Here is a 25,033-nt window from a genome sequence, read left to right as displayed (position 1 = left end):
GTAGGAAAAAAAATTTCCCAACAAGAGTGGTCAGGCACTGGAATGAGCTGCCCAGGGAGGTGGTGGAGTCCCCAAGCCTGGATGTGTTTAAAGGTGGTTTGGATGTGGTGCTTGGGGATATGGTTTAGGGGTGACCCTTGCAGAGTAGGGTTAATGGTTGGACTTGGTGACCCTGAGGGGATTTTCCCACCTGAATGTTTCTGTGATTTAAGCACCAGAACGGGAGACTAAGTAATTTCAAAAGGGACAAAGGAGCAGCCTATGACTGCCAATTTAAAAACATCTCCCAATAACAACAATTGTGCTTCTGATGAAAAAGATGTGTCTTCAACAAATCTATATGAACACAAAATCTTTACAGAAACTTTCCTTCATCATTTTACAGAATCACAGGATGTTAGGGATTAAGGGACCTCCAAAGATCATCCAGTCCCTGCCAAAGCAGGATCACCCAGGGCAGGTCACACAGGAACACATCCAGGTGGGGTTTGAATGTCTCCAGAGAAGGAGACTCCACAACCTCTCTGGGCAGCCTGCTCCAGCCAGCCTCACAGGGAAAAAGCTTTGCCTTCTGTTCCAATGGAACCTCCTCTGCTCCAGCTTGCACTCATTGCCCCTTGTCCTGTCATTGGATATCATTGAGCATCCTCCTGAAACTCACCCTTCACATCTTTATAAACATGAACGAGGTCACCCCTCAGACTCCTCTGCTCCAAGCTCCAGAGTCCCAGCTCCCTCAGCCTTTCCTCAGAAGGGAGATGTTCCACTGCCTTCAGCAACTTTGTGGTTGTGGCTCAGCACTGGACTCTTTCAGGCAGCTCCCTGATGTGTTTCTTGAACTGAGAGGCCCAGAACTGGACACAATATTCCAGATGTGGCCTCATCAGGGCAGAGCAGAAAGGCAGGAGGACCTACTAACCACAGCACTTCTAATACATTCCAGGATGCCATTGGCCTTCTTGGCTACAAGGGGCCCATTGCTGGCTCATAGCCATCCTTCTGCCCACCAGGGTTGGGTTTTTTCCACAACTACAAAAATGGTCTAAGGGTTATACAGAACTCATCTAAATCATACCTGAGTTGTCTGCATGGGCAGTGGAAGAGGCAGCAATTCTGAAAGAAGTATAAGCCCAGAGAAAAAGCCTTCAGGAATTCTCACAATTGAAGACAGAACTTCCTTCAACATTAAAGACCAAGTATTGTTTGCCAAAGTTTCTTCAGAAATGGTCAGTTTCTCATTAACCCCTTGTGTAAAAGTCAGTAAGATATCAACGATGTCGTTCTGGATTTTCTGCTCGTCGCTGTCCAAGCGGCCCGAGAGAGGAATAGAGCACAGGAGCATGTGCAAGGACACGAGTGCTGAGGGCACACGCATGTCTTTGAACTCAAAAGATCCACCCCTCAGGAGCTCTGTCAGCATGGTTTTAAGCAGAGTCAGTGTACAGTGGGCCATGGAAATAGTGGTGACTCGGTGAAGCGTGGTGCCCATATTGACGTGCAGGCGCCAAGGCTGAATGAGGACACTGTTCAGCTTCTGCAAGACTCGGATGAAGGTGTCCATTCCCTCGGAAGAAAAGAGCTGAATGACTGCAAGATTCCATTTCAGGTCTTTCTGTTGACCTGTATGGAAAAGAAATCCCATTTCTGGATGTCTGATTTCCTCTGGGCAATCACAGTTACACTTTAGACATGTTTAAGTACAAGACTCAGAAGCCTAATATTTCTATGTTAAGCAAAACAAATGCATCAACCATACCTTGAACCAGAGGTGGTGGACATGCAACATGACACAGAACACGAAGTGCAGTAGGAAGACCAACTCCATCTGGTGTCATCAAACTGTCAATGTTCTTTTAGAAAAAAAAAAAAAAGACAAGAAAAGAACTTGCGTTACAAGGAAGAACTTTGCAAGTGTATCACCAGCTTGGTATTCAAATTCTGTATTTAGTTAGTCTTAGGATTTCACAAAACTTATGTTCAACTATTCCACTTTTGGAAAGCAGTCACATCCAAGTTGCAGGAGGCCTTGAGAAACCTGGTCTAGTAGAAAGTATCCCTGCCCATGGCAGGAAGTTGGAATTAGATGATCCTTAAGGTCCTTTCCAACCCAAACCAGTTTTTCACTGTGAGGGTGGTGAGACACTGGCACAGGTTGCCCAGGGGGGTGGTGGAAGCCTTATCCCTGGAGGTTTTCAAGGCCAGGCTGGATGTGGCTCTGGGCAACCTGATCTAGTGTGAGGTGGCCCTGGCCATGGCAGGGGGGTTGGAACTAAGATGATCCTTGAGGTCTCTTCCAACCCTCACAATTCTATGATTCTATGATTTCATTAATCTATGAAACAAGACAAAATCACAAAGTGGAGGGTCAACATCTGAATTGTGGTTTTATGGAAAGCTAAAAGATTTAAATCACTGATTGGCTCTCTGCATCATGCAATTAGTTATATATCTTTAACCAAAATCTAAGGTGAGTGCAGGAACTGGCCTAGATCATAAGCTTTAATAAAAAACATTTATTTTGGATAATAGTATGCATTTTTTAATGTCACACATTAGGACACAACTAAGATCAACTACCAAGCTACAAAAGGTCTAAGCTTATAGAGCACAACTAAAAGCCTATCTGCCTATGCTTTTCCTCACCTGTTTGATGTATTCAATGAGATTTGGAATACAATTTATTTCAAATCGAAGACTTTTCAAAGGTTCAAGCCACTTGCTGAGCTCTGTGGGAGGAAAAAATAGAATTAAGTAACGTGACAGTCTACTTGTGAATGTTAAACTTATTTCAAAGTGTACTTAACTGAGAATCATAGAATGGTTTGGGTTGGAAGGGACCTCCAAAGGTCATCTAGTCCAAACCCCTCTGCAGTCAGAAGGGACATCCTCAACTAGATCAGGTTGCCCAGAGCCCTCTTGAGCCCCACTGTGAATATCTCCAGGGCTGGAGCCTCAACCACCTCCCGGGGCAACCTGTTCCAGTGTTTCACCACCTACAAGGTGCAGAACTTGTTCGTAACATCCAGTCTAAATCTATGCCTCTCTAGTTTGAAACCATGGCCCCTTGTGCTATCACTGCAGGACTTTAGAAGCAGTCCCTCTTGGAGCCTTCTTGGAGGCCCCTTCAGGTACTGGAGCCCCCTTCAAGTAACTTCCACAATAGGTCCTAAGGTCAAGTGTGAAATTTGTGAGACACGCTGCGGGAGGGCCACAAGGATGATCCAAGGGCTGGAACACGTCTGCTGTGAAGACAGGATGAGGGAGCTGGGGGTGTTCAGCATGGTGAAGAGAAGACTGCAGGGGGACCTTAGAGCTGCCTTCCAATAGCTGAAGGGATCCTGCAGGAAGGCTGCAGAGGGACTTGTCAGAAGGGCGTCTAGAGATAGGACACAGGGAAATGGTTTGAAGCTGAGGGAGAGTAGGTTTAGACTGGATCTTAGGAAGAAGTTATTCCATATGAGGGTGGTGAGACAATGGAATAGGCTGCCCAGGCTGATTGAGGATGTCTCCTCCCTGGGGGTGTTCAAACCCAGACTGCATGAGGCTTTGAGGGTCCGAGTCTGGCTGGGAGGTATCCCTGCCCATGACAGTGAGGTTGGAGCATATGATCTCTGTGAGGTCCCTTCCCACCTCCTATGATTCTATAGGTAAATTGTTTTCCAAATAATATAAATAATTTCCTATTGAACTCTCATTAACAGAGAAAAAACACTGCACATGATCTCAGTGACTCAACTAACCAGATGCAGCTGGAAAGGGAATTTCATTAGACACATCATCCAAACCAGGTGATGGTGAAGCACCAAATTACCCACACAGAAAAGGTTTCTTCTGTACAGTCCCACAATTCAGCTGATAATGACAGACACTGTACCTTGCAATTTGGTGTTATTTTCATCTGCTTTACAAAGCTTCAGCAAAGGTGCTGAGTGGTGCTCCAGCATTTGGACATCACTGGAAGACTGAACCACCAGCAAAACAAGGATGCAGGCATAATTATAAGCAACTGACTTCTTAGACTTGGAGTCTCTGAAACAACAATAAGGATTTTCTTTAGATCTCACCTAATGAAATTGCATAGCTGTTAAGATTTCTCAGTCTTTGACCTCAAAAAATCTACCTGCAGAACTTTTATCTTTACCAAGGATTGCTCCATATAATTATCATCACAAAACCTCAAACAATTTACTCCTATGCTTTCTAAAGGGTGAAAGGCTTCTTTTTTACATTGACTTAATACCTGTTTGAGCATTCACAAAAGATGAGAGCAAATCAAACAGCACCCAAATCTTTTTCCTTAACTCAGTACCTCTTTCAGCATCCACAAAGATGAGAGCAAATCAGACAGCACCCAAATCTTTTTCCATAACTCAATACCCACTTCAGCATCCAAATCTTTTTCCATAACTCAATAGCCACTTCAGCATCCACAAAAAATGAGAGCAAATCAGACAGCATCCAAATCTTTTTCTATAAATCAATACCCATTTCAGCATCCACAAAGATGAGAGCAAATCAACCAGCACCCAGATCTTCTTCCTTAACTCAGTACGTATTTGAGCATCCACAAAAGATGAGAGCAAAACAAACAGCACCCAAATCTTTTCCCATAACTGTTTTACAAACACTGGTTTAAAAGCACTGCTACCTTAAGTAGCACAACTGCCTGTCCAAAGAAAATAAGGAGTAGTTTTAAATCTTATTCTGCAAGAACTAAAAGAACTCAGAGACTCCCACTCCAGAGAAGTCTGCAGTGTCCAGTTTCCCCAGTCAAATCTTCTGCCTTTTTCGCAGTAAAATTTGAAACTTGAATGAAAATTGCCTACTTAGTGATTTGTTTATCATACAGCCAACATTCATGACAGCACCTTTGTGGATGACCTAAGCAGATTCTGGGAATTAAGTACTTGATTATAAATGCCTGATTTTCTATTACATTCTACTTAAAATTTGGTTTGAAATAAAAACATCACTATGTAAAAGGTTAAAAAAAAATCTTTTAGACTGAACTGACTTATTTCTATTTCTTATTTCTATTAAGTTAGATACTTTTAAAATGTAAAAACATAAAGGATACAAATAAATGCATAAATTACCCTAAAGCTTCTTTGGAATAGTACTCCATTAAAGTAATAAGACACTGAAGATTCTTCTCCAGACTGAATACATGAGCCACAGCAGATCTTCCCACAGGGTTAAAGGTAATCAAGTAAAGGTTGTGAAGTGTCCCCAGCAGATCTGAGTGGTCGGTCTCCTCGCTGGCCGTGCACCGCTGAAAGTGGCAGAACAATTCTGAAATGCACTGTAAGGTCTGCGTGGAATGCAGCAGCCACAGGGCAAAAGTATCCTCATTGGCCCCTTCTGATTGGAGACCTTCCTCTTGGTCTGGATCAGAAAACTGACAGAGTGCCCTGATCAGCAAGTTGGTTGCTTCGTACTCGGCAATGAAGAAGAGCAGCCCCTTCTGTGACTGCGCCAGGAAGCGCAGGATATCTCGGATGGCCTGCAGCACGCCGGGGTGGGCACCTGTCACCGGCATGGACAGCAGCAGGGTGATGCACTCCAAGAAGTGGTGACTGTGAAGATACCTGAGGAAGAACACCAACAAAAGAACAGGAAAATGATCAGCAATATTGCAATCATCTGTCAACCTCTTAGCTTCAGTACTTCCTGCTCTGTGGGCTAGGAGACTCCTCACCTGCAGTACCCAACACCTGGGCACACAGACACAGGGAGAATCATAGATCGGTCCAGGCCAGAAGGGCCCTTCAAAGCTCATCCAGTCTGACCACCCCACAGTCAGCAGGGACATCCCCAACTAGATCAGGCTGCCCAGGCCTCAAACCTCACCTTCAATATCTCCATGGAAGGAGCCTCAACGACCTCCCTGGGCAACCTGTTCCAGTGTTCCACCACCCTTATGCTAAAGAACTTGTTCCTAACACCCAATCTAAATCTGCTCTTCTCCAGCTTAAAACCATTGCCCCTCATCCTGTCACTGTCAACAGACTCTCCCCATCCCTCTTGCAGCCCCCTTCAGGTACTGGCAGGTTGTTATTAGGTTTCCCTGGAGCCTTCTCTTCCCCAGGCTGAACACCCCCAGCTCCCTCAGCCTGTCCTCATAGCAGAGCTGCTCCAACTCCTTGATCATTCTGGTTTCCTTCCTCTGGAGCCTCTCCACCAGGTCCATGTCCTTCCTATATTGAGGGCTCCAGACCTGCACACAGTACTCCAGGTGAGGTCTTACCAGAGCAGAGCAAAGTGGCAGAATCACCTCTCTAGATCTGCTGACAACACATCTTTTGATGCAGCCCAGGATGCGTTTGGTACCCCAAACTCACTCCAAAACAAAGGGAAAACAGTCTAGCTCCATAACATTTTCCAAATATGCACTTGTACAGCACCTGGCACAACTGGTCTGGATCTATGGACGTGTCTGAAGTGCCAGCACAGTACCAATACTAGCAGTCAACTTCATGTTACGTGCCTGCTAGGTTGATTGAAAGCCAACAAAGTAGCAGGTACATTCACCATCAAACCTGCTCAGGCTGTCTAAGCACAGGACAGAATCCTCCAGTGAAGTACAAACTGAAACAGCTAGAAAAGTATTGGTCAGCAAGAAATACATTCTAGAAAATGAACTTTCAATTGCCATACCTAAAGAGCACAGGGTAAGGATCATCCCTTTCTGGAGGGCCTGTAATGCGTGCCATGGTTGGGAAGGATTTCACAGGTGGCTGAATCATCGTATGAGGAGCAGTTTCCATCAAATGGAAGATTTCTTCCAGAAGACTGACAAGTTTTTCCATCTCTCCTTCACTTATATTGGAAGATTCCAAAAGATGATCCATGTCCATAGGAGTCTCCACATCATTCTCATATTCTTGGTTGGTTCTTTCAAGTCCTACCAAGTCCTGATCCTGTTCTTGCTCCGTGTGATTAGGAAGAGAAGGAGTGTTCTCTGCTAACTGGTCAACTGCCTTTTTAATATCTGAAAGGATCTCATAGAAGTGACACTTCTGGAGAATTGCAGAACCAGCAGTAACTACTCTCACAGTCTGATCTAGCAGTATCAGCTCCAAGAGTTTCTGATAACCACTTTTTTCATGCATATTTACACCACCCCTTAGAAACATTTCCATTCCCTCAGTCATACTAATAACACTATCCAAAGCTTTAAAAGCATTAAGTTTGAGGGAGGATGACACATGATCTGCAAACAGCAGTTCAAATAAGACATTGATAACTCCTGCCTGCAAGAGTGCTGTAATTCCTTGAGTCCCACACTCTGCTAACGCCGACACCAACTTTGTGCCGGCTTTGAGCTGTCGGACGTTCAAAGCAATTGGCTGTTTGAGAGCTACCTGGAGGTTCAAAGCGTGCAGGGTCCAGTCTACCAGCTGGGCAATATAGTCTTGCTTTGTGTCTTTCACCTGCAGGTAGCTCAATCCTTTTACTATTAAACTGGGAACTTCTTCTAATGCAGTCACCCACTTTGCACCTCTTTCCTCTCGATACAACTCCAACAGTTCAGTTAATTTAACTGAGGCTTCCACTGCCCCTGAATTTTCTTTTTCTGGGTCTTGGTCCTTTATTTTACCAACTTCATTTTCAAATACAGTCTTGTAAGGGCAGTTGAAGTATAAAAGTGGTCCAAGCTCCCTTTCAAAAGGTTCATATGTCACAGGAGGCACAGATGCCAAATCCTCAGGAGTATATTCAATATCAAAGCTTGGATACTTGAACGTTTCACGTTCCAGATCAGCAATTCCGTCTTCATCGCTTGAAATCTGCTCATATCCATCATCTCCTAAGAAGAGAAAGATTCAGTTATGAAACAAAAATCAATTACGAGTAAACTAGTTCAGAACTCTTGAGAATCTGCTCAAAATGAAAAAGCAGTAACTTATTGAATACAAGTATCAGTGGTTAGAGAACAATCACACACAGAAAGCTTTCTCTCTCCAGAACGAAGTGACAACCACAGCTGACAGGGGCTTAATATAGTAATGGAGACATTTAAAAGAATATATAAAACAAAAAAGTTTAACTAGGGGACAATTGGGTACCATAAGAACATTGTCCAATTTTCTTCCTATGACTGCATCTGCCATAAAACTTGTAGCTTGAAATTGTGCACAGGCACAGGTGGGAATTGTAAGTAATACAAGATCGTGACTACTGACATTAGTATAGAGAATCAGAATGGTCTGGGTTGGAAGGGATCTCCCAAGGTCATTTAGTCCAAGTCCCCTGCAGTCAGCAGGGACATCCTCCACTACCTCCCTGGGCAACCTGTTCCAGTGTTCCACCACCTTCACAGTGCAGAACTTATTCCTAACATCCAATCTCAATCTCCTGTTCTCTCATTTCAAACCATTGCCCCTCATCCTAACACTGTAGGCCTTTGCAAACAGTGCCTCTGCAGCCTACTTGTAGGTCCCTTTCAGGTACTGGAAAGCTGCTATTACTTCTCCCCAGAGTCTTCTCCAGGCTGAACAAACCCATGATTCTGATTCTATGATCCCCTGATTATCTAATTTTTATGACCTATTTCCTAGAGGTTGGAATTGAGATGAAGGCAGTTCAGCTGAAGCTCTCTCCAAGAACCACAGTAATGGCTTTCAGAGTTTGTAGTTTACAGTGTTTTAGGATAACAAAAAATAACCCAAATGCTCCAGAAACAGAACAGTCACTGAAAGCTCCAAGTGAAAGTCAAGACTCCCCAGCTTTGGAATCTGGCTGCTCACAAGCAAAGCAGTGATCAGTGAAAGGCTGAGCATTTGAGTGTAGTGAAGAAAACTGAGCCTGAACCTGCTAAGTGAGAATCTAGAATCACAGAATCATTTTGGTTGGAAAAGACCTTCAAGATCATTGACTCCAACCATTATCTGTCATTTTCCAACCTGCAAGAATCACCTTCACTCTCAAGTATTTCCAGTGATCCTTTGGGATATTATCTAACAGGAAAAGGCTTATATTAAGTATATAAACAACTCTATTTGGGCTTTAATTAAGAAACAATTTCTTGCACCACTTCATGGTGTTTGTGAACAAAATAGAGGATTGAATGTTCATTCTCAGCTATAGAAGCTTCCACTGTTTATAGCAAGGAACAGGAAGATTTATTATAAAGGAATAAATATTTCCCTGCTGACTGCAGAAGGGGTTGGACTAGATGACCTTTGGAGGTCCCTTCCAGACCATTTTGTGAAAATCCTGTTCTCAAGAGATGTCAGAACCACCAATAAGGCAGGCAATGGTGCAGTGACCAAGGGGTAAAGATCCAGCTCTCCTCACACCATGATGGAACTGCCATCAAAATTTCATAAACCTGATTTTTTTACTTACCTTCACCTTCTTCCTCCTCATCAGCCTCTTCTTCATCTTCATCTTCCTCCTCCTCTTCCTCGTCCTCATCAGCAATACTGTCTACTGTATGCCCATCATCATCATCATCATCATCATCATCATCATCCTCCTCAACATCCACATCATCTTCATCATCTCCCTCTTCTGGCTGATCTTCCTCCACTTCTCCATCATCAGAATACTGGCTTTCCTGATGAATGGATGTTCGATCAGGAGAGATGGGCTCAAAGTAATCCTCCCTGTGGTCCACATCATCTTCTTTTTCCCCAACCACTACAAATACACACAAAGATGAAGCAGCAAGAATACTCCTCTGAAATCCAGTGCTCAGCACATTTTAGAATTTTACATTCTGCATAGTGGAGATACAGAAAAGGCATCCTGAAGAATCTTTCTTTCCAAACCCTTTCCTAGAATGCATCTGTCCAGCAGAAGGGACAGCAGACAGGAAATCACAGACAGGGCAGGAACACAGAGTTCTGCGTGCACTAAGCAGTGATGTGAAGCAGATAAACAGTCTGTTCTCATTCTACCTGACACTGGGATGGGTTCATCCTCATCATCATCAGGAGGAGGAGGGCCTGGAGGTGTCCTTGGTCCCCTAGGTTGTGGTCTTGGAGGACTGCCATTGAACTGGTCTTCTTTCTCTCCATCAGCTATATTTATTGTGAAAATAAAAACTTGCATTTAATGGAATCACAGGAACAGAAGAAAATGGTAGGTTTGCAGTGCTAATTTTGGTTAGGGAACACTTTCATTTCCCAGATGTTATTCAATCTGCAGTATGGGAGGCAGTTTCCTGAAGTAACTTTCGATGTGAACAAGATCAATAAGCAAGCTTATCACCACTATTGATTTTATTTTTTTAATATAATACTGGGTTAAAATGAACATGGAACTGGCATTCTGGGCTTTCATACCAGCAATATTGTTCCTCTACCAAGAAAAAACAAGTTACTTCTTTTGAAAGAGGTTTCTATTACAATCAACTGGATTTTATAGCTTTCACTGCACAGAGAACTCAAATTTTGCAACCCAAGAGCTGTACCTTGACCAAGACATCTCTAATTTTAAATCTAAACCAAAAGCTGAAGCAGAAACTTGCTCATTGATTCCATTCACGGCCATCCTACCACCACTGCAAAATAAACATTCTAATGTGCTTTACATAGAAGGGACAAAAAGAAAGTTCAAAGAATCATAGAATAGCTTAGGTGGCAAGGGACCTCAGAGATCATTTACTCCAACCTCCCCAAGAGGGGCAGGGACACCTCTCAAGTAGATTCAGCTGCTCAAGGCCTCATCCAACCTGGCCTTGAACACCCAGAGGGAGAAGACATCCACAATCAGCCTGGGCAGCCTATTCCAGAGTCCCATCACCCTCATACTGAAGAACTTCTTCCTAAGATCCAGTTTAACCCTGCTCTGCCTCAGCTTCAAACCATTCCCCCTTGTCCTGTCTCTAGACACCCTCATGAAAAGTCCCTCTGCAGCCTTCCCAGAGGATCCCTTCAGATGTTGGAAGGCAGCTCTATGGTTCCCCCCCAGAGTCCGAGTCTTCTCTTCTCCATGCTGAACACCCCCAGCTCCCTCAGCCTGTCCTCACAGCAGAGCTGCTCCAGCCCTTGGATCATCTTTGTGGCCCTCCTCTGGACTCACTCCAACAGCTCTGCATCCTTCATATTATGCTGGGGACACCAGAACTGGAGGCAGTATTTGAGTTGGGGTCTCACAAAAGTAGAGGAAATCATTGACAACTGTGAAATTTGGTTGTGATTTCATTACCATCCTAATCAATTTGAGATTTCCATCATCTAAATCGTAATAAATTCACAAATTAAACTCCATTTTGGCAATCCTAAATCATTTAATTAGCAACAGATCAAGCAACTTACTCCTACAAAAGCACTTGACAAGTATCTACTTAAAATAATTCTATAAAGGAAATGCAAAACTAGAGGACAAAGACATAAAGCTAGGAAAATAAAGTCACTGAAACCTAAAATGTGAAGGAATTGGTTTGGGTTTTTTTGATACTATGTGGATTTAAGATTAAAAAAAATAAAACAATCCCTGTCTCCTCACAAGACTCACCATGCTTTGGGTTTCTTTTCAAACCAGGCTGTTGCTGGGGAGGTGGTGGCGGAGGTGGAGGTGGAGGAGGGGACTCTCTCTCATGACTTATTACTCTGTCCACTGAGCCATAGATTGCCAAAGTCAGACAGTTGTACCACCCTCTCAGAACCAATCCATCTGTGTTGACCTGGTAATTTTTAAGAAGAAAAAAATCATTTAAAAATAACAAAAGAACTTCAGAGAAGTGATTTTAGCATCAGTTTAGCATCGGTATCTGCATCAAAGCACGAGAGGAGAACAGATCATCCAAGTTTCTCTTTACTCCACATTTGGAAAATTGAGAAAACTTCAAGTATGTCAATCATTACAACATGCCACAGCATGGCTTAGGTCAACAGGGACCTCACAGATCCCAGATCATCTACTCCAATCACCCTCCCAGGGGCAGGGACACCTCTCCACTAGTCTCAGCTGCTCAAGGCCTCACCCAACCTGGCCTTGAACACCCCCAGGGAGGAGGCAGCCTGTTCCAGAGTCTCACCATGCTCAGACTGAAGGGCTTCTTCCTAAGATCCAGTCTAAATCCACTCTCCCTTAGCTTAAAACCATTCTGTTGCTTATGAAAAGTCCCTCTGCGCCTTCTTGTAGAATCCCTTGAGGTATTGGATTGCAACTCTAAGGTCCCCCTGAGGCCCCCAAATCTCTTTCTCAGGGCTACTCTGAACCCACTCTGCACCCAGCCTGGATTTGTGCCTAAGGTTGGCCTGAACCAGCTGCAGGACCTTGCACTTTTGACTTGTTGAATCTCATACAGTTGGCACTGGCACACTTCTCAAGCCTGTCAAGATCCTTCTGGATGCCATCCCTTCCCTCAAGTGGGTCCACCACACCAAGCATTCAGTCCCTTGCAATATCTTGACTACCACATTACAGTAGGTCACATAAACACTGATCTGAATGAAATAAACCCAAACAGAACTAAACATTTTGAGCTTAGCTGTGGCCTGCAACTTTTGCTCCTAAGTTTCAGACAATTCTGTTGGTAATCTCCATAGGAATTGTCAAGCAATCACATCTTCTACAACTCGTGCCATTCTAGATGCAGACTGTAAAGCAATGAGTATGTTACCTAGAGGCATGTTTTAGAATGAGCTTCTACACAATGAATGCTTTACACAGTGCTAATGCACCATGTGCAACCACACTGAAACCTAAATGACAGTCAGGGGGAAAAGAGAAGGTAGTTTAAAAATCACACAGCATTACCTTTGCATTTGGTCTGAAAATAATTGAAGTGTTTTCATCATATTCAAGGCTGTTAAGTAAAATATACAAAGTTATTTTTCCATTAATAGAAAGCATGTTTACAGAAATCACAGAATGGCTTAGGTTGGAAGGGACCTTAGAGATCATCTAGTTCCAACCCCCACACAGGGGCAGGGACACCTCTCAACTAGACTCAGCCACTCAAGGCCTCATCCAGCCTGGCCTTGAACACCCACATGGGGGAGGCAGCCACAACCTCCCTGGGCAGCCTGTTCCAGAGTCTCACCACCCTCATACTGAAGAACTTCTTCCTCAGCTCCAGTCTCACCCTGCTCTACCTCAGCTTCAAACCATTCCCCCTTGTCCTGTCTCTAGACACCCTCATGAAAAGTCCCTCTGCAGCCTTCCTGGACGATCCCTTCAGCTGTTGGAAGGCAGCTCTAAGGTCCCCTTGGAGTCTTCTCCATGCTGAACACCCCCAGCTCCCTCAGCCTGTCCTCATAGCAGAGGTGCTCCAGCCCTTGGACCATCATTGTGGCCCTCCTCTAGACTGGAACAGCTCTGTGTCCTTCTTATGATGGGGACACTAGAATCGGACACCATGGTACTAAGCTCATAAGCCAATAACAAACAACTGCAAAAACAGAAGTTCTTAAAACCAAGAGTGTACCAAAATACTTTCATTAAAATCCATGGGCTCTCCCAAATTTAAAAACAGGGTTTTTTTCTGCTTTTCAGCATGAACTTCTGTCCTCCTCCATAGCTGGGAGGAAAAGGGCAAGAACATAAACTAACAAAAAACAGCTTGAATGTGAATCTCACAGCTATAGGTTTTCTACTGTGCATTTTCTGCACTAAAAAATTATCAGGAAGAAAAGGTAGATTATGAAATCAGCCACTAATTTTGACAGGACTTACCTGCCCAGCCTATCAAAAACAGGGGCACTTGGTTTGCTGACATTGTTGAAAAACAAGTCCAGTTGAAAGGTATGTGGAGATGTCTCACTGCAAGCAGAACAAAAGTAAGGATGAAACCTGACAATCTCCCTTAGGAGAGTAGGTAGGACTAACAAGGGGCAAAATCTTTCAAATTAAACTGTTTAAGTAATTCCCCAGATAATTCCAAGTCCAGAAGACATATAAATGCATTTAACCCTTATACATAGCAGGTTCTACTGCCATATGCAAGATCAGGCATAGAAGAACAGGAAGCTACTCCTGACTCAGACACCTGGGATCTTTCACAGAATCACCAAGGCTAGAAAAGCCTTTATGATCAAGTCCAACCCTAACCCAGCTGCCATGACCACTAAACTAAACACGCCCAGCTTCCTCAGCTGCTCCTCATATGACATCCTCCCAACCCTTCAGCGGCCTCATTGCTCTTCTCTGGACACCCTCCATCACCTCAATGTCTTTTCCTGTGGTATCCAGCACTGAACCCAGTACTCAAGCTGGGGCCTCCCCTGGGCTGAGTACAGGGGCACCATTACTGCCATTTTCCTGCTGGACACACTGGTTTTGACCCATTCCAGGAAGCCATTGGCCTTCTTGGCCACCTGGGCACACTGCTGGCTCCTGTTCAGCCAGCCGCTCACCAGCACCCCCAGATCCTTGCCCAGCAGGCTGTTTTCAGCCACTGTTCCCCAAGCCTGTAGTGTTGCTTGTGGTTGTTGTGACCCAAGTGCAGGACCCAGCACTCAGCCTTGTTAAACCCTGTTAAACTTACCCATAAGCCCTATTGTCAGGCAAGCTTGTGTGAGCTCTGACTCCTGGAGGGATGACCCGGACCTCATTTATGTAAACCACGCACGGAAAACGAACTACATCGATGTTGGTGCTTTGCTACAAAACAGAGAACAGACCAAGCCTAAGAAGTAAAAAATGCAAGCAACATCATCCACTCATAGCCTGTTCTAAGCAAAGTAGGGCTAGAATCCTAATAACTACAAAATTCACCCAGGTGCAATGTTAGTCACAGAATCATAGATTTGTTAGGGTTGGAAGGGACCTCAAGGATCATCCAGTTCCAACCCCCCTGCCATGGGCAGGGACACCTCACACTACAGCAGGTTGCTCACAGCCACATCCAGCCTGACTGCAAAAACCTCCAGGGATGAGGCTTCCAGCACCTCCCTGGGCAACCTGTGCCAGTGTATTTTTCTCTTCTGACACTTCTCATATATTAACATTTTTTTTCCTAAGAAGCTTTTATCTGCATCATTAATTCCCTTTATTTGCAAGAATCTTTTAAACATCAACAACTTTTTCTCTAACAGAAGGTATGCTGGTAAGAGTAAAACCTAAACTATTGAGGAAAAAATGAGTATAGAGGTCTCTTTAATTAAAGAATATCACGTTTATAACTAAAGAAAAAGCGTGTTCTAATGTTAAATGCTAGCAGATGTCGTATTTCAAATGTAGCATTAGAAGTAATAATGACAGCATGTTTGGCTCCACCTGTACAAAAATTCTTTATGATGTTTATTTCTCCAATTTTGCAACAGCTCTGAAAACTTGTAAGTAACAGATTCACAGATTGCATTGGCTTGGAACTGACCCCCAAAGGGCATCTTGGCCAACCCCTCTCACTCAGCAAGGACACCTCCAATTAGAGCAGGCTGCACAGGGCCACATCCAGTCTGACCTCGAATGTCTCCAGGGATGGAGCCTCAACCACCTCCCTGGGCAGCCTGTTCAGTATTTCACCACTCTCACTGTGCAGAACTTCCTCCTGATGTCCAGCCTAAACCTCCTCTGCTCCAGTTTCAAACCCTTGCCCCTCATCCTATCACTCCAAGCCCTTCTGAACAGTCCCTCCCCAGCCTTCCTGTAGGTCCCCTTCAGATAGTGAAATGCAGCTCTAAGGTCTCCCCAGAGCCTTCTCTTCTCCAGGCTCACAGCCTCAATTCTTTCAGCCTGTCTTCACAGCAGAGGTGTTCCAGCCCTCTGATCATCTTGGTGGCCTTCCTCTGGACCTGCTCCAGCAGATCCATGTTTTCTTGTGCTGGAGGCCCCAGAGGAGGACACAGCACTCCAGATGAGGTCTCACCAGAGCAGAGCAGAGTCGCAGAATAACTTCACTGTTTCTGTAACACTTATGTTTAGCACACAGAAATAGCAAGTATAAAGGGGTGTTACACTTCAGCACTCCTAAAGGATGTCTGAACAAACTGGGAAGTAATGATAAGGTCAGAGTGGCATCCCATTTAGCAGCCACCAAATTAATGCTGAAATCTCACTAGATTTAATACATTCAGCCTTAGTATCATAGAATCACAGAATTGTCAGGGCTGGAAGGGACCTCAAGGATCATCCAGTTCTACCCCCCCTGCCATGGGCAGGGACACCTCACACTACAGCAGGTTGCTCACAGCCACATCCAGCCTGGCTGCAAAAACCTCCAGGGATGAGGCTTCCACCACCTCCCTGGGCAACCTGTGCCAGTGTCTCACCACCCTCATAGGGAAGAATTTCTTCCTAACATCCAATCTGAATCTATCCATTTCTATTTTTTTCCACCCCCCCCAGTCCTATCACTCCCTGACACTCTCAAAAGTCCCTCCTCAGCTTTCTTGGAGCCCCCTTCAGATACTGGAAGACCATAAGAAGGTCTCCTGGGAGCTTTCTCTTTTCCAGACTGAACAGCCCCAACTCTTTTAGTGTGTCATCATAGAAGAGGTGCTAGTATATTTATGCACCACCTCTGTCTATACATAGACACACATAGGTCAGCTGTATGTCCAGCTGTAAGCTTCTGAAAGACTTTCTGGAACAGAAACTCAGAATCTTGCTCCTCCTGGAGTATTTCCAGTTAGCAACCCAGAGTAGCAAACACTGCATTGGTTTAAAAAAAAAAAGATTTTATATATATATATATATATATATATATATATATATATACATATATATATATATATATACATATATACATATATATATAATTTTTTAAATGAAGAAAAAACAAACAGAAAAATAAAACAAACAAAAAAACCCAACCAAGCATCACCAAAAAATACTAAAAAATCTAAGTGCCTACAAAAAAAGATAAAAAATGAAAATTAAACCCCAAGCTGATCTGCAGTCAGAAGTCAGATAAGTTCCATCACAAACAGAAAGCAAAAGAAATCTAAAAACGATGAGCACAAGGCAAAAAAGCAAGTAATATTTTTAGAAATTTAATAAGCAAAGAAATAGTCACAAGTAGTTTTTAACACAATTTTGAAGCCTGTGCTCTCAGGTACTCATTACAGTAATTTAAGAAGCAATCTAAGTACACATCCTTTAGCACCCAAATACAACATCTACATATGACAAGGCAGAACAAAAGGAACCCCCCCACGACAGGGAGAATAACTTTATGATGAAGAATGAGGTGTCTGGAGCCTGAGAGGAGGATGGGGGAGCTCTTTGCTTTCTCTTTAAAAGTGGAGGCTCAGATTTCAGGAGGAAGGGCTGTTGCTGAGGAGGCTGCATCCCCAGAAGACCTTTTTCCTCCCTGAACAGCACAGTGGGCTGGGCAATGAGCCCTGGACAAACGTGCTGCATCACAAGCAGCTTCAAGGATGCTCAGGCTCCAAACAGCCTTCAAGGGGAATACTTGCAAGACCTTGCACTGCTAGAGCAAGTTTGAAATACTAATTTTGCTCACGACGCATGCAGGCTGCATAAATCTGAGGTTATCTCACATACACAAAAATACCCCTGCTCCTCTTTAGCCACAGAAAAGCGCTGGGTATTTCACCAGCGGCCAGGTATGACCCTCTCCTTGACTTCCTTAGGGACGTCTCGGATCGGTTCTATCCTCTTTGTTCCCCGCGAGCCGCTCCTCCCAGTCTCCTGCCAGCGGCATCCCCAGCTGTGGGCAGCGGCGGCCAAGGCGCGCCGCGGCCCGGTGAAGCTTCGGGGCAAGATGGGGAGGAGGCGGAGATCCCCCTGTGGCGGGCACCTGTCCAAAGGCTGAATCTTCCTACCCGGCAACCCACTCAGGCGAGGGCCACCGCCGAGGCCTACCCTAGCCCCGCTCAACCCAGCGGCGCTTCGTGTCCCGCAGCTGCCCCTGCCCAGGGAGGCCCTGGCGCGGACAAGAGGGCACCGACAGGAATCGGGAAGAGACAAGAAGAAAAGAGCAACGGCCCACACACCCCCACCGCGTTACCTCCGCGCTCTGGTGCTTGAAGGTGTCTAAAAACAGCAGCTCGGTTGCGGTGTCCACCGCCATCTTGGCTCGGCCGATGGGGAAGCGCTTCCGGGCGGCAGAGGAGCGCTTCCGGGGCGCCGCCGCGGTGGGGCGGGAACCGGCGGGGCGGGAATCGGCGCCCTCAGTGCCCTGAGGGGCGGCGGGGCTGCGGCTGGCGGGCGTCACAGGCTGGGAGCCGGGAGCGGGGCAGGGACACTGGTGGTGCTGCCAGCTGCACTGGAGCAGAGCAAAGGCTCGGCGCCGCACAGGGAGGAGGCCGGGCGGGCTTTGCCCTCAGCGATGGCTGCGCGCTGGAGGGAGCGGGGCCGCCGCTGCGGCGCCTCTGTCGGCCGGTTGGGCTCGGAGGTCGTGTCCCAGCCTTCCAGAGACACAGCGTGGGGTCCCCGCGGCCGTGAATTTGGCCGGGCGCCACCGCAGCCTGCTCCGGCCTTGGTTCTGCCTGGTGTGACAAGATTGAGCTTCGGCTCGACACTGACTGATTCCAGTCCGGCCTGAGAGATTTACTCTGCAGACTTTCCATATGGAAAACGAATCCTTTTCAGATATAGGAACACGCTACTTCTCTCAAGTACGTGTAAAAACTATTCCTCGCAATCTTTCTGCACCTTCTGATGTCTGGTTCAGCATCCGACGTCGTTCGGCACCAGCAACCAGGTCCACAGGCTCACAGGACGTTAGGGGTTGGAAGGGACCTCCGAAGGTCATCGAGTCCAACCCCCCTGCCAGAGCAGGACCATAGAATCCAGCACAGGTCACACAGGAACACATCCAGACGGGTGCAGTTGTGCAGGCATTAGAGACGCCATGAAGCCAAAGTCAGCCCACGGCCAGGAGAAGGATGTGGAACTGAGCTTATGCAAGCAGTGCATGGTTACACAAGTTCTGTGAACAAGCTCTCCATGTACAGCAGCAAAACTTCACCACCTGCTTTGAGAGGAAGCCTGGGAAAGGATTTGTAACATCTCTGAACTGACGACCAGAGCCCCAACCACATACCTGCACTTCCCTTAACAGCAATAATTATACCTTGTTCTCTGTGTCTTGCTTCTGAAATAGCTCCTTAGTGAAATAAGCTGGTTTGAGTGCACACCAGGAACTGACAAGTCTTTTTTTTTTTTTTTTTCTGTAGCTAAGTGTGCTACTCTCAGCACTCCAGTTTCATTTGCACCAGGAGCAGCAGTCCTCCACTAGGTTGGACTTTACATCAAAACATTGCATCAGTTCAAACAAGGCTGTGGTTTAACACATCCATTTTCAGCAGTGAAACTAGTTCAGGAAGTTCCTGTCTCCACACACCATGTGTTGAAGAGCTAGGCCACAACACACAGTCCCACAACCAGTTTTATTGGCACACCTGAAGAGGCATTTTGTGGCAGCACAAGGAAACTCATCAACTGGATTTGCTTCCGAATCCACTGCTCTTCCCTCTTCACGCTACTTCATCAGTCATAATTAAAACACTGCAAATCCCTTCTGAGAAGCATTTTAGAATTTGAGAATCAAGGGGCCTCCCTGGCTATGCTGCTCTCACTCTTGCTCCAAGCTGGGACCCTTTCTCATCCTGCTGAATAAACAGATCTAAAGCCCTTGGAGTTAAATCTAGTTTTTCTTTATTGTAGAAAACCAGCTCTAGTGATGCTTCACATGGCTTATTTTGGTTATGTTTGTGGGGTCTCTGGAAACTTGTATGCAAGTGTAGCTTTTCAGATCTACTCCAAACATGGGCATCACCATATGTTCTGTGGTGCCAGAGAAGGACAGTCCCAGTCAGATGTGTCCTCTCCTGGGACAGCCTGGAACAGTACTGCAACTAGATCAGCTACCATAAGTGGTTGCAGTAGCTGGCAGGGGAATTCCAGCCCTGTGTTTTAATCTGCAGTGACTCCCTTGCTGCTGATATCAGCTATGGCTCTGGATGTGGGAAGAATCAGCTTTGCAGGATTAAATTCAGATGGCTTTGAATGCAGTGTCATTGATTCCAGCACATAGCTGGGCTTACAAGTCAGTGGCATTTCTTTCCTGCAAGATAAAGCAGCAGTGTTTGAATGCCATGCCCAGTTACACTGTCTTATGGAATGATTTGTGTATCAACAGAGTTATTTATTGACTGATGTAAGTGGAAGAAACAGGATTTGGTTAGTGGCAACAGCTATTTTACAGATTTAAAAAAAGAGAGTTGGTGATAACCATTAACACATCCCAACAAAATGATACAGCTCTGCTGATTCTCCCAGTTGTAAACAGTTGATATTCCAAAGGAAAACAGGAGCACTGATGGGAATGATACCAAAGGTCTGCACAAGAAGGGATAACAGAGTTGCAGGTGGTATTGGAATGAATTGAACACCCTCCTATAAAGCAATAAATTAGGGTGGGAGACACAGAACTCACAGGAAAAACCTGGGAGGAAGGAGGTGAATGGGTGAGAGGAGGGAGCTTCAGAAATACAGGGGGAACTAAATAAGAAGGCACACAGATGTTTTGCTGTGGTCAGGGGGTGGTGTTAAGACCAGCTCCTTGGCATGAAGGAAGGTGTGAGCAGTTCCAGGATTGTCCTGAAACAGTGACATAGAAGAGTGTGTGGTGGGAAATCAGAACTGATACAAAAAAGACAGAGACACAGTTACCCTGAGATTAGCAAAGGGCCTGGAAATTAGATGGATGGACAGCAGGTGGGAAACAGAAGGAAGATCAGAGGAGAAAAAGACAGCAACAAGGTGTTTGCAGAGGTTGTAGCGCCCTGGTACATTCCTGCAGTTAACAACGCTGATGTCGTCTGGAAGGTGACACTTCATGTAAAGGCTAGGCTTAACCAGGCCCTGGGATAACAACAGGCCAGGAAGAAGCAACTGGAATGAGAGCACACAGACACCAGGAGCCTGAGCAGCACAACACAGGAACCTGAACAACTGGTGCATGCTGTCAGACTAGATGCTACAGGCATGAAAGGAGGAGGGAGGAGTGGGAACTGTGGCTGGGAAACAGGCATTTTAGGGAATGTGTTACCCAGGAAAGAGAAAAATAGAAGGTAATGGCACTACAATAGCAATTAGCAGCAAGTGGCTTCCAAAAATAAAACATGAATTAATCAGGAACTCAAAAGATGTAAAAGGAATTATAAATAATTTTTGGGTACAGCTGAACCTGTGAAAGGGGTTACCATAGGTAATGGCAGCCTGTTGCAGCAATACACTGGGGAGTCTGATGCTCCTAGATGGAAAGAGGCAAGATAGGATGAGACAATAATGCACAAAAGGGAAAAAAAAAAAAAGCAATGTGTAAGCTGGAACACAACAAATCACAAGAAACAGGCATCCATCCATAAGTTAGTCTCAAAGACAATGGCTCCATCTCAAAGGCCAAGCAGATGTTGGGAAAGAAATTAAGTTTCACTGAAAGACAACCAGCCAACCCAGCAAGCACTACCTATCTGGCATGCTCCAATGTAAAGTCATTTCAGAAACGTTCTTCAAGGCTTTTATGCTAAAGGACTTTTTTTTTTTTTTCCCCAAGAAGTTGCACTAAATTAAGACCTGAAAGGGAAACTCTACACAGAAATTCTCTGTAGCATCAAATTCCCTTGCTCCAGGTTAGGCAAGGGTCACACAGCAAACTCCACATGTGACAACCAACCCCACTCCTCAGATGCTGAGCACAGATCAGCTGCAGCCACCACTGAGGACACATTCCCTAGTGAGCCATATCAGATATGTTCTACCAGAAAGTCTTGAGACAAATGCACAAAGAGAACCAGGCACTCTAACCCTCCCAGAAAAGGGGCACCATTCGTTCAGGTGTCCTTGATGCCAGACTCACATGGCCAGTTTCAGCTACAGTTTTTAAAAGCTGCAGGAAATAATTTGCCATCCCTGCCACCCTGCAAACTGCAGTAATTGCTATCAGTGAATACCATTTTCAAAATCTGATTCCAAGACTTCTCCAGCCACCCTTGATCACACCAAGATTGTCTAGAGCGCACAAAAATGATCAAGGAGAAATTTGGTAGTAGTGTTGCCTCAGGGCAGGGCAAGACATGGGCACCCCTCAGCACTGTGTGGACTAGTCACGGTCTGACAAGATCCCAGCGCTTGTGAAACACGTGCTGTCCCTTCCTGCCACACCAGCAAATGTGTGTGCCTTAAAGAAAGACAACACAGGAAGCCTGCAGCAGCGATGAAGAAAAGCATCATGTGCACCATCATCTCAGGGAAAAAGTAGAGAAGCAGCATCACAGTGAAGCTGGAAATACACAACTGGGGTTTTAGAGAACTCGATGTGCTTCAGGATTTCCTTGGGCAAAGCGAGTGTTACCTGTTTACTCTGCATTCAGTGACCTTTTCGGTTATTCGTCATGAAGAAATGGTATTTTGAGCAATACGCATTTGAAACATAAATTGCCAGAAGAGAGGTTGTTGTCGAAAGGACCAGAATCGCCGCAGCTGGTTGAGGAAAGGCTGTGACGGCCAAACCGGCCAACTGCTAGCACACGGCTAGACCGGCCGTGCAGCTGCCTTCAGAAAGACGGAGAAAAAGGCTCCCGAGCCCGCAGGCTGCCCCGGACAGGAGCTGCTCCCGGTCCGCACACCGCCACGGTACCGCCTGGCCCGGTCCCTGCGGCCCCGACAGCCGTGCTCGCCCCGCGCCGAGGGCGCTGACACATCGAGGCGGCTGCAGACACTGTGGCCCTTTCCTTCTCCTCTTCCGCCTGGGCGAACGCAGAGCCGACCTGCCCATCCCGCCCGCCACATGTCCCGGCAGGAGTGAACGGCCGCCGCCCGGGCCCGCTCCCTTCCGTCTACTCCGTCGGCGAGGCGGAGTCCCACCGACGGCGGAAGACGCAGCCCGGCAGGGTTTGAGCTGCCGTCGGTGCACGTCAAAGCTTCTGAGAGAGCTCTATAGCGTCCCCGGACAACTTCGCGGCCGCTGCCAACCCCCCGAAGCCCCGGCCCGGCGCCGAGCGTCCCGCCCGCAATCACGGCCCCCCAGCCCCCCAGCGCCGCCCGCCCCCGCCCCGGGGCTGCCACGTCCCTGCGCGGCGGGGCCGGGCCGGGGCGGGCGGCGCCAGGTGTGCGCTACCTGCACCACGTGGGGCGGGGGCTGGGCAGGTGCGGCCGCGCCCCGCGCAGAAAAGCCGCGGCCATTGCGCGCCTCCCAGGGCTGCGGCCGGCGACCGAGCGGCTGCCGCCCGCCCTGCCGAACAGGGGACAGCCGTGAGTCTCCCCCGTGCCGGGAGGCCGCAGGTGGGGCCGGTGCACTTTGGGTCTCGCTCGGAAGCTCCTCGGGCAGGGAAAGTTTCTGGCCTCTTTGCTTCCCCCTCCCTCGCCGTTTCTTTCCCCCTTTTCTTCTCTCCCGCGCTATTTTTCTTTCCTTCTGCTGGGTAGGTTTTTCGGGTTTGGTTTTTGTTGGTTTTTTTTTTTTTTTTTTTTTTTTTTTTGTTTTTTTGTTTTTTTGTTCTCCGTTTTTATCCTTTTTGCTGGCCCGGTGGCACCATGACGGCGTCTCCCGATTACCTGGTGATCCTCTTTGTGACCACGGCGGGCACTAATGGGTCAAGGCTGGGCTCGGATGAGCGAGAACTGCTCCAGCTCTTGTGGAAAGTGGTCGACCTGAGGAGCAAGGAGGTATTTTCCCCCCGAGCGGGAAGCACCCCGATTTGCTGCTCCCCCCTGGCCCCTGCCGTGCTGGCTACCAGCGTGGTGGCGCTGGTGGTGGGCTCCCCAGGCTGGAGCAGGCTCTGGTGGAGGGCAGGGGCTGGTGCTGCAGGTGAGGACCTCCAGTCTAGGGAGCTGACTCGCTCCTCCTCTGCTTTCTCTGGAGCTGGGACACCTGCACGACGTGCTGGTCCGGCCTGACCACCCGGAGCTGACGACTGAGTGCCAGCAGATCACTCAGGTGGATGTGGAGAGCCTGGCACTGGCTCCACCGCTGGAGCAGGCATTGAGACAGGTGATGCCCTGTAACTAGTTGCTGGGTGCTGATTTCCTTTGGGAGCTCCCAGGTAGGCTAGAAGCAGTGTTGTCGTTAATTTATTCCCTCTAGTACCACTCCTGGGGCAATGGAGCCTGGCACAGGGCCAGATGTGGGCCAGGCAACCTGATCAGTGGTGGGCTTTGTGTGAATTTCTTCCTTGTCTTTTGCACTTCTGCTTTGGAAGAGACTGAACCCCAAGAGAGGAAGATAGCATCCAGCCATCCCCTTAATACTGGTCTCCTGCTGTGCTGGACTGTGACTCTCAGCTGAGCCCTAAAAAAATGTTTGAAATGGTCAAATTTAGGTGCCCCTTGAAAAGGCTGGGTGGTGTCAGACCCTGTTAAGGCTTATGGTGGTGGTTCATCTGTCCTGGATAGGAGCGGGTACGGACGCCTCCAGATAAACAGGGAGGTGTGCATGATTCTCACTGAGGGAAAGGCTGAAAGCATGCCTCCTTTCCAACATGCTTGAGTGCCCTGTCCAAAAGACTCTTCTACTCTGGCACTCCCTTAGCTCTCTGCAGCCACCTTTATCTCTCCTTGCAGTGCTTTTCCAAATGCTCCTGAAAAATGATTGACTTTTTTTTTTTTTTTAATGTGATGTGGAGTGTCTGTCTGGCCACATCTCATTAGAAGTGGGGGAAAGGGGAAATTTCCTTGTCAAGACAATTATCTTGAAGCCTATCGTGTGCTTAGATAATAAGAAACATGACTACAAGAAGAAATTCCAGCTCCATGTTCCTACTCCCCGGGAATAACTGATGAGACTGCCTGGTGCAGCCACTCTGATCTTTCACGTGTGTCTTTTGTTGTTCTTGCTTTCAGTTTAATCAGTCTGTGAGCAACGAGCTGAACATTGGTGTAGGTACTTCCTTCTGTTTCTGTACTGATGGACAACTGCACATTAGGCAGGTTCTGCACCCTGAAGCTTCCAAAAAGGTATGTAGGTGTGGATTAACTTTGATCTTTAGTGTTATTTAGGTGATTTCTTGCAGAGCTGGTCAACTTCTCTTTAGTGTGAGGGTGGCTTCACTCAGCCATACCACAAATATTGCTCCCGTGTTAGTGTGCTTGCCAGCCTAAGAGCCTGTGTGGCAGGCATAGGCTGTGTTCTGTGCTTATGTAGCCCTCAGATGCCTTTCTAACTTAC

The 25,033-nt window shown here is 46.7% G+C and overlaps 2 protein-coding genes across 2 annotated transcripts in view; one reads left to right on the top strand and one right to left on the bottom strand.

The window, feature by feature from the left end:
• VIRMA (vir like m6A methyltransferase associated) overlaps positions 1-17,935 on the bottom strand; it is a 32,906-nt gene extending 14,971 nt beyond the window's left edge. Inside the window, exons 1-13 of the mRNA XM_054385305.1 lie at positions 17,873-17,935; positions 14,444-14,559; positions 13,633-13,719; positions 12,715-12,763; positions 11,467-11,635; positions 9,906-10,028; positions 9,352-9,645; positions 6,658-7,810; positions 5,097-5,588; positions 3,875-4,029; positions 2,644-2,726; positions 1,757-1,850; positions 1,076-1,620 (exon numbers count right to left, since the gene is read on the bottom strand). Coding sequence (XP_054241280.1) covers positions 1,076-1,620; positions 1,757-1,850; positions 2,644-2,726; positions 3,875-4,029; positions 5,097-5,588; positions 6,658-7,810; positions 9,352-9,645; positions 9,906-10,028; positions 11,467-11,635; positions 12,715-12,763; positions 13,633-13,719; positions 14,444-14,559; positions 17,873-17,935 — 3,423 coding nt within the window. The remainder of the gene's footprint in view (positions 1-1,075; positions 1,621-1,756; positions 1,851-2,643; positions 2,727-3,874; positions 4,030-5,096; positions 5,589-6,657; positions 7,811-9,351; positions 9,646-9,905; positions 10,029-11,466; positions 11,636-12,714; positions 12,764-13,632; positions 13,720-14,443; positions 14,560-17,872) is intronic.
• Positions 17,936-23,403: 5,468 nt separating this feature from the next.
• The window catches only part of ESRP1 (epithelial splicing regulatory protein 1), a 36,793-nt gene continuing 35,163 nt past the window's right edge, over positions 23,404-25,033 (top strand). The window contains exons 1-3 of the mRNA XM_054385330.1: positions 23,404-23,535; positions 23,732-23,860; positions 24,709-24,822. Coding sequence (XP_054241305.1) covers positions 23,404-23,535; positions 23,732-23,860; positions 24,709-24,822 — 375 coding nt within the window. The remainder of the gene's footprint in view (positions 23,536-23,731; positions 23,861-24,708; positions 24,823-25,033) is intronic.

This window comes from Indicator indicator, chromosome 12 (genome assembly GCF_027791375.1).
Source record: "Indicator indicator isolate 239-I01 chromosome 12, UM_Iind_1.1, whole genome shotgun sequence".
Classification (NCBI taxonomy): domain Eukaryota; kingdom Metazoa; phylum Chordata; class Aves; order Piciformes; family Indicatoridae; genus Indicator; species Indicator indicator.
This window is presented reverse-complemented; position numbering and strand designations above follow the sequence as displayed.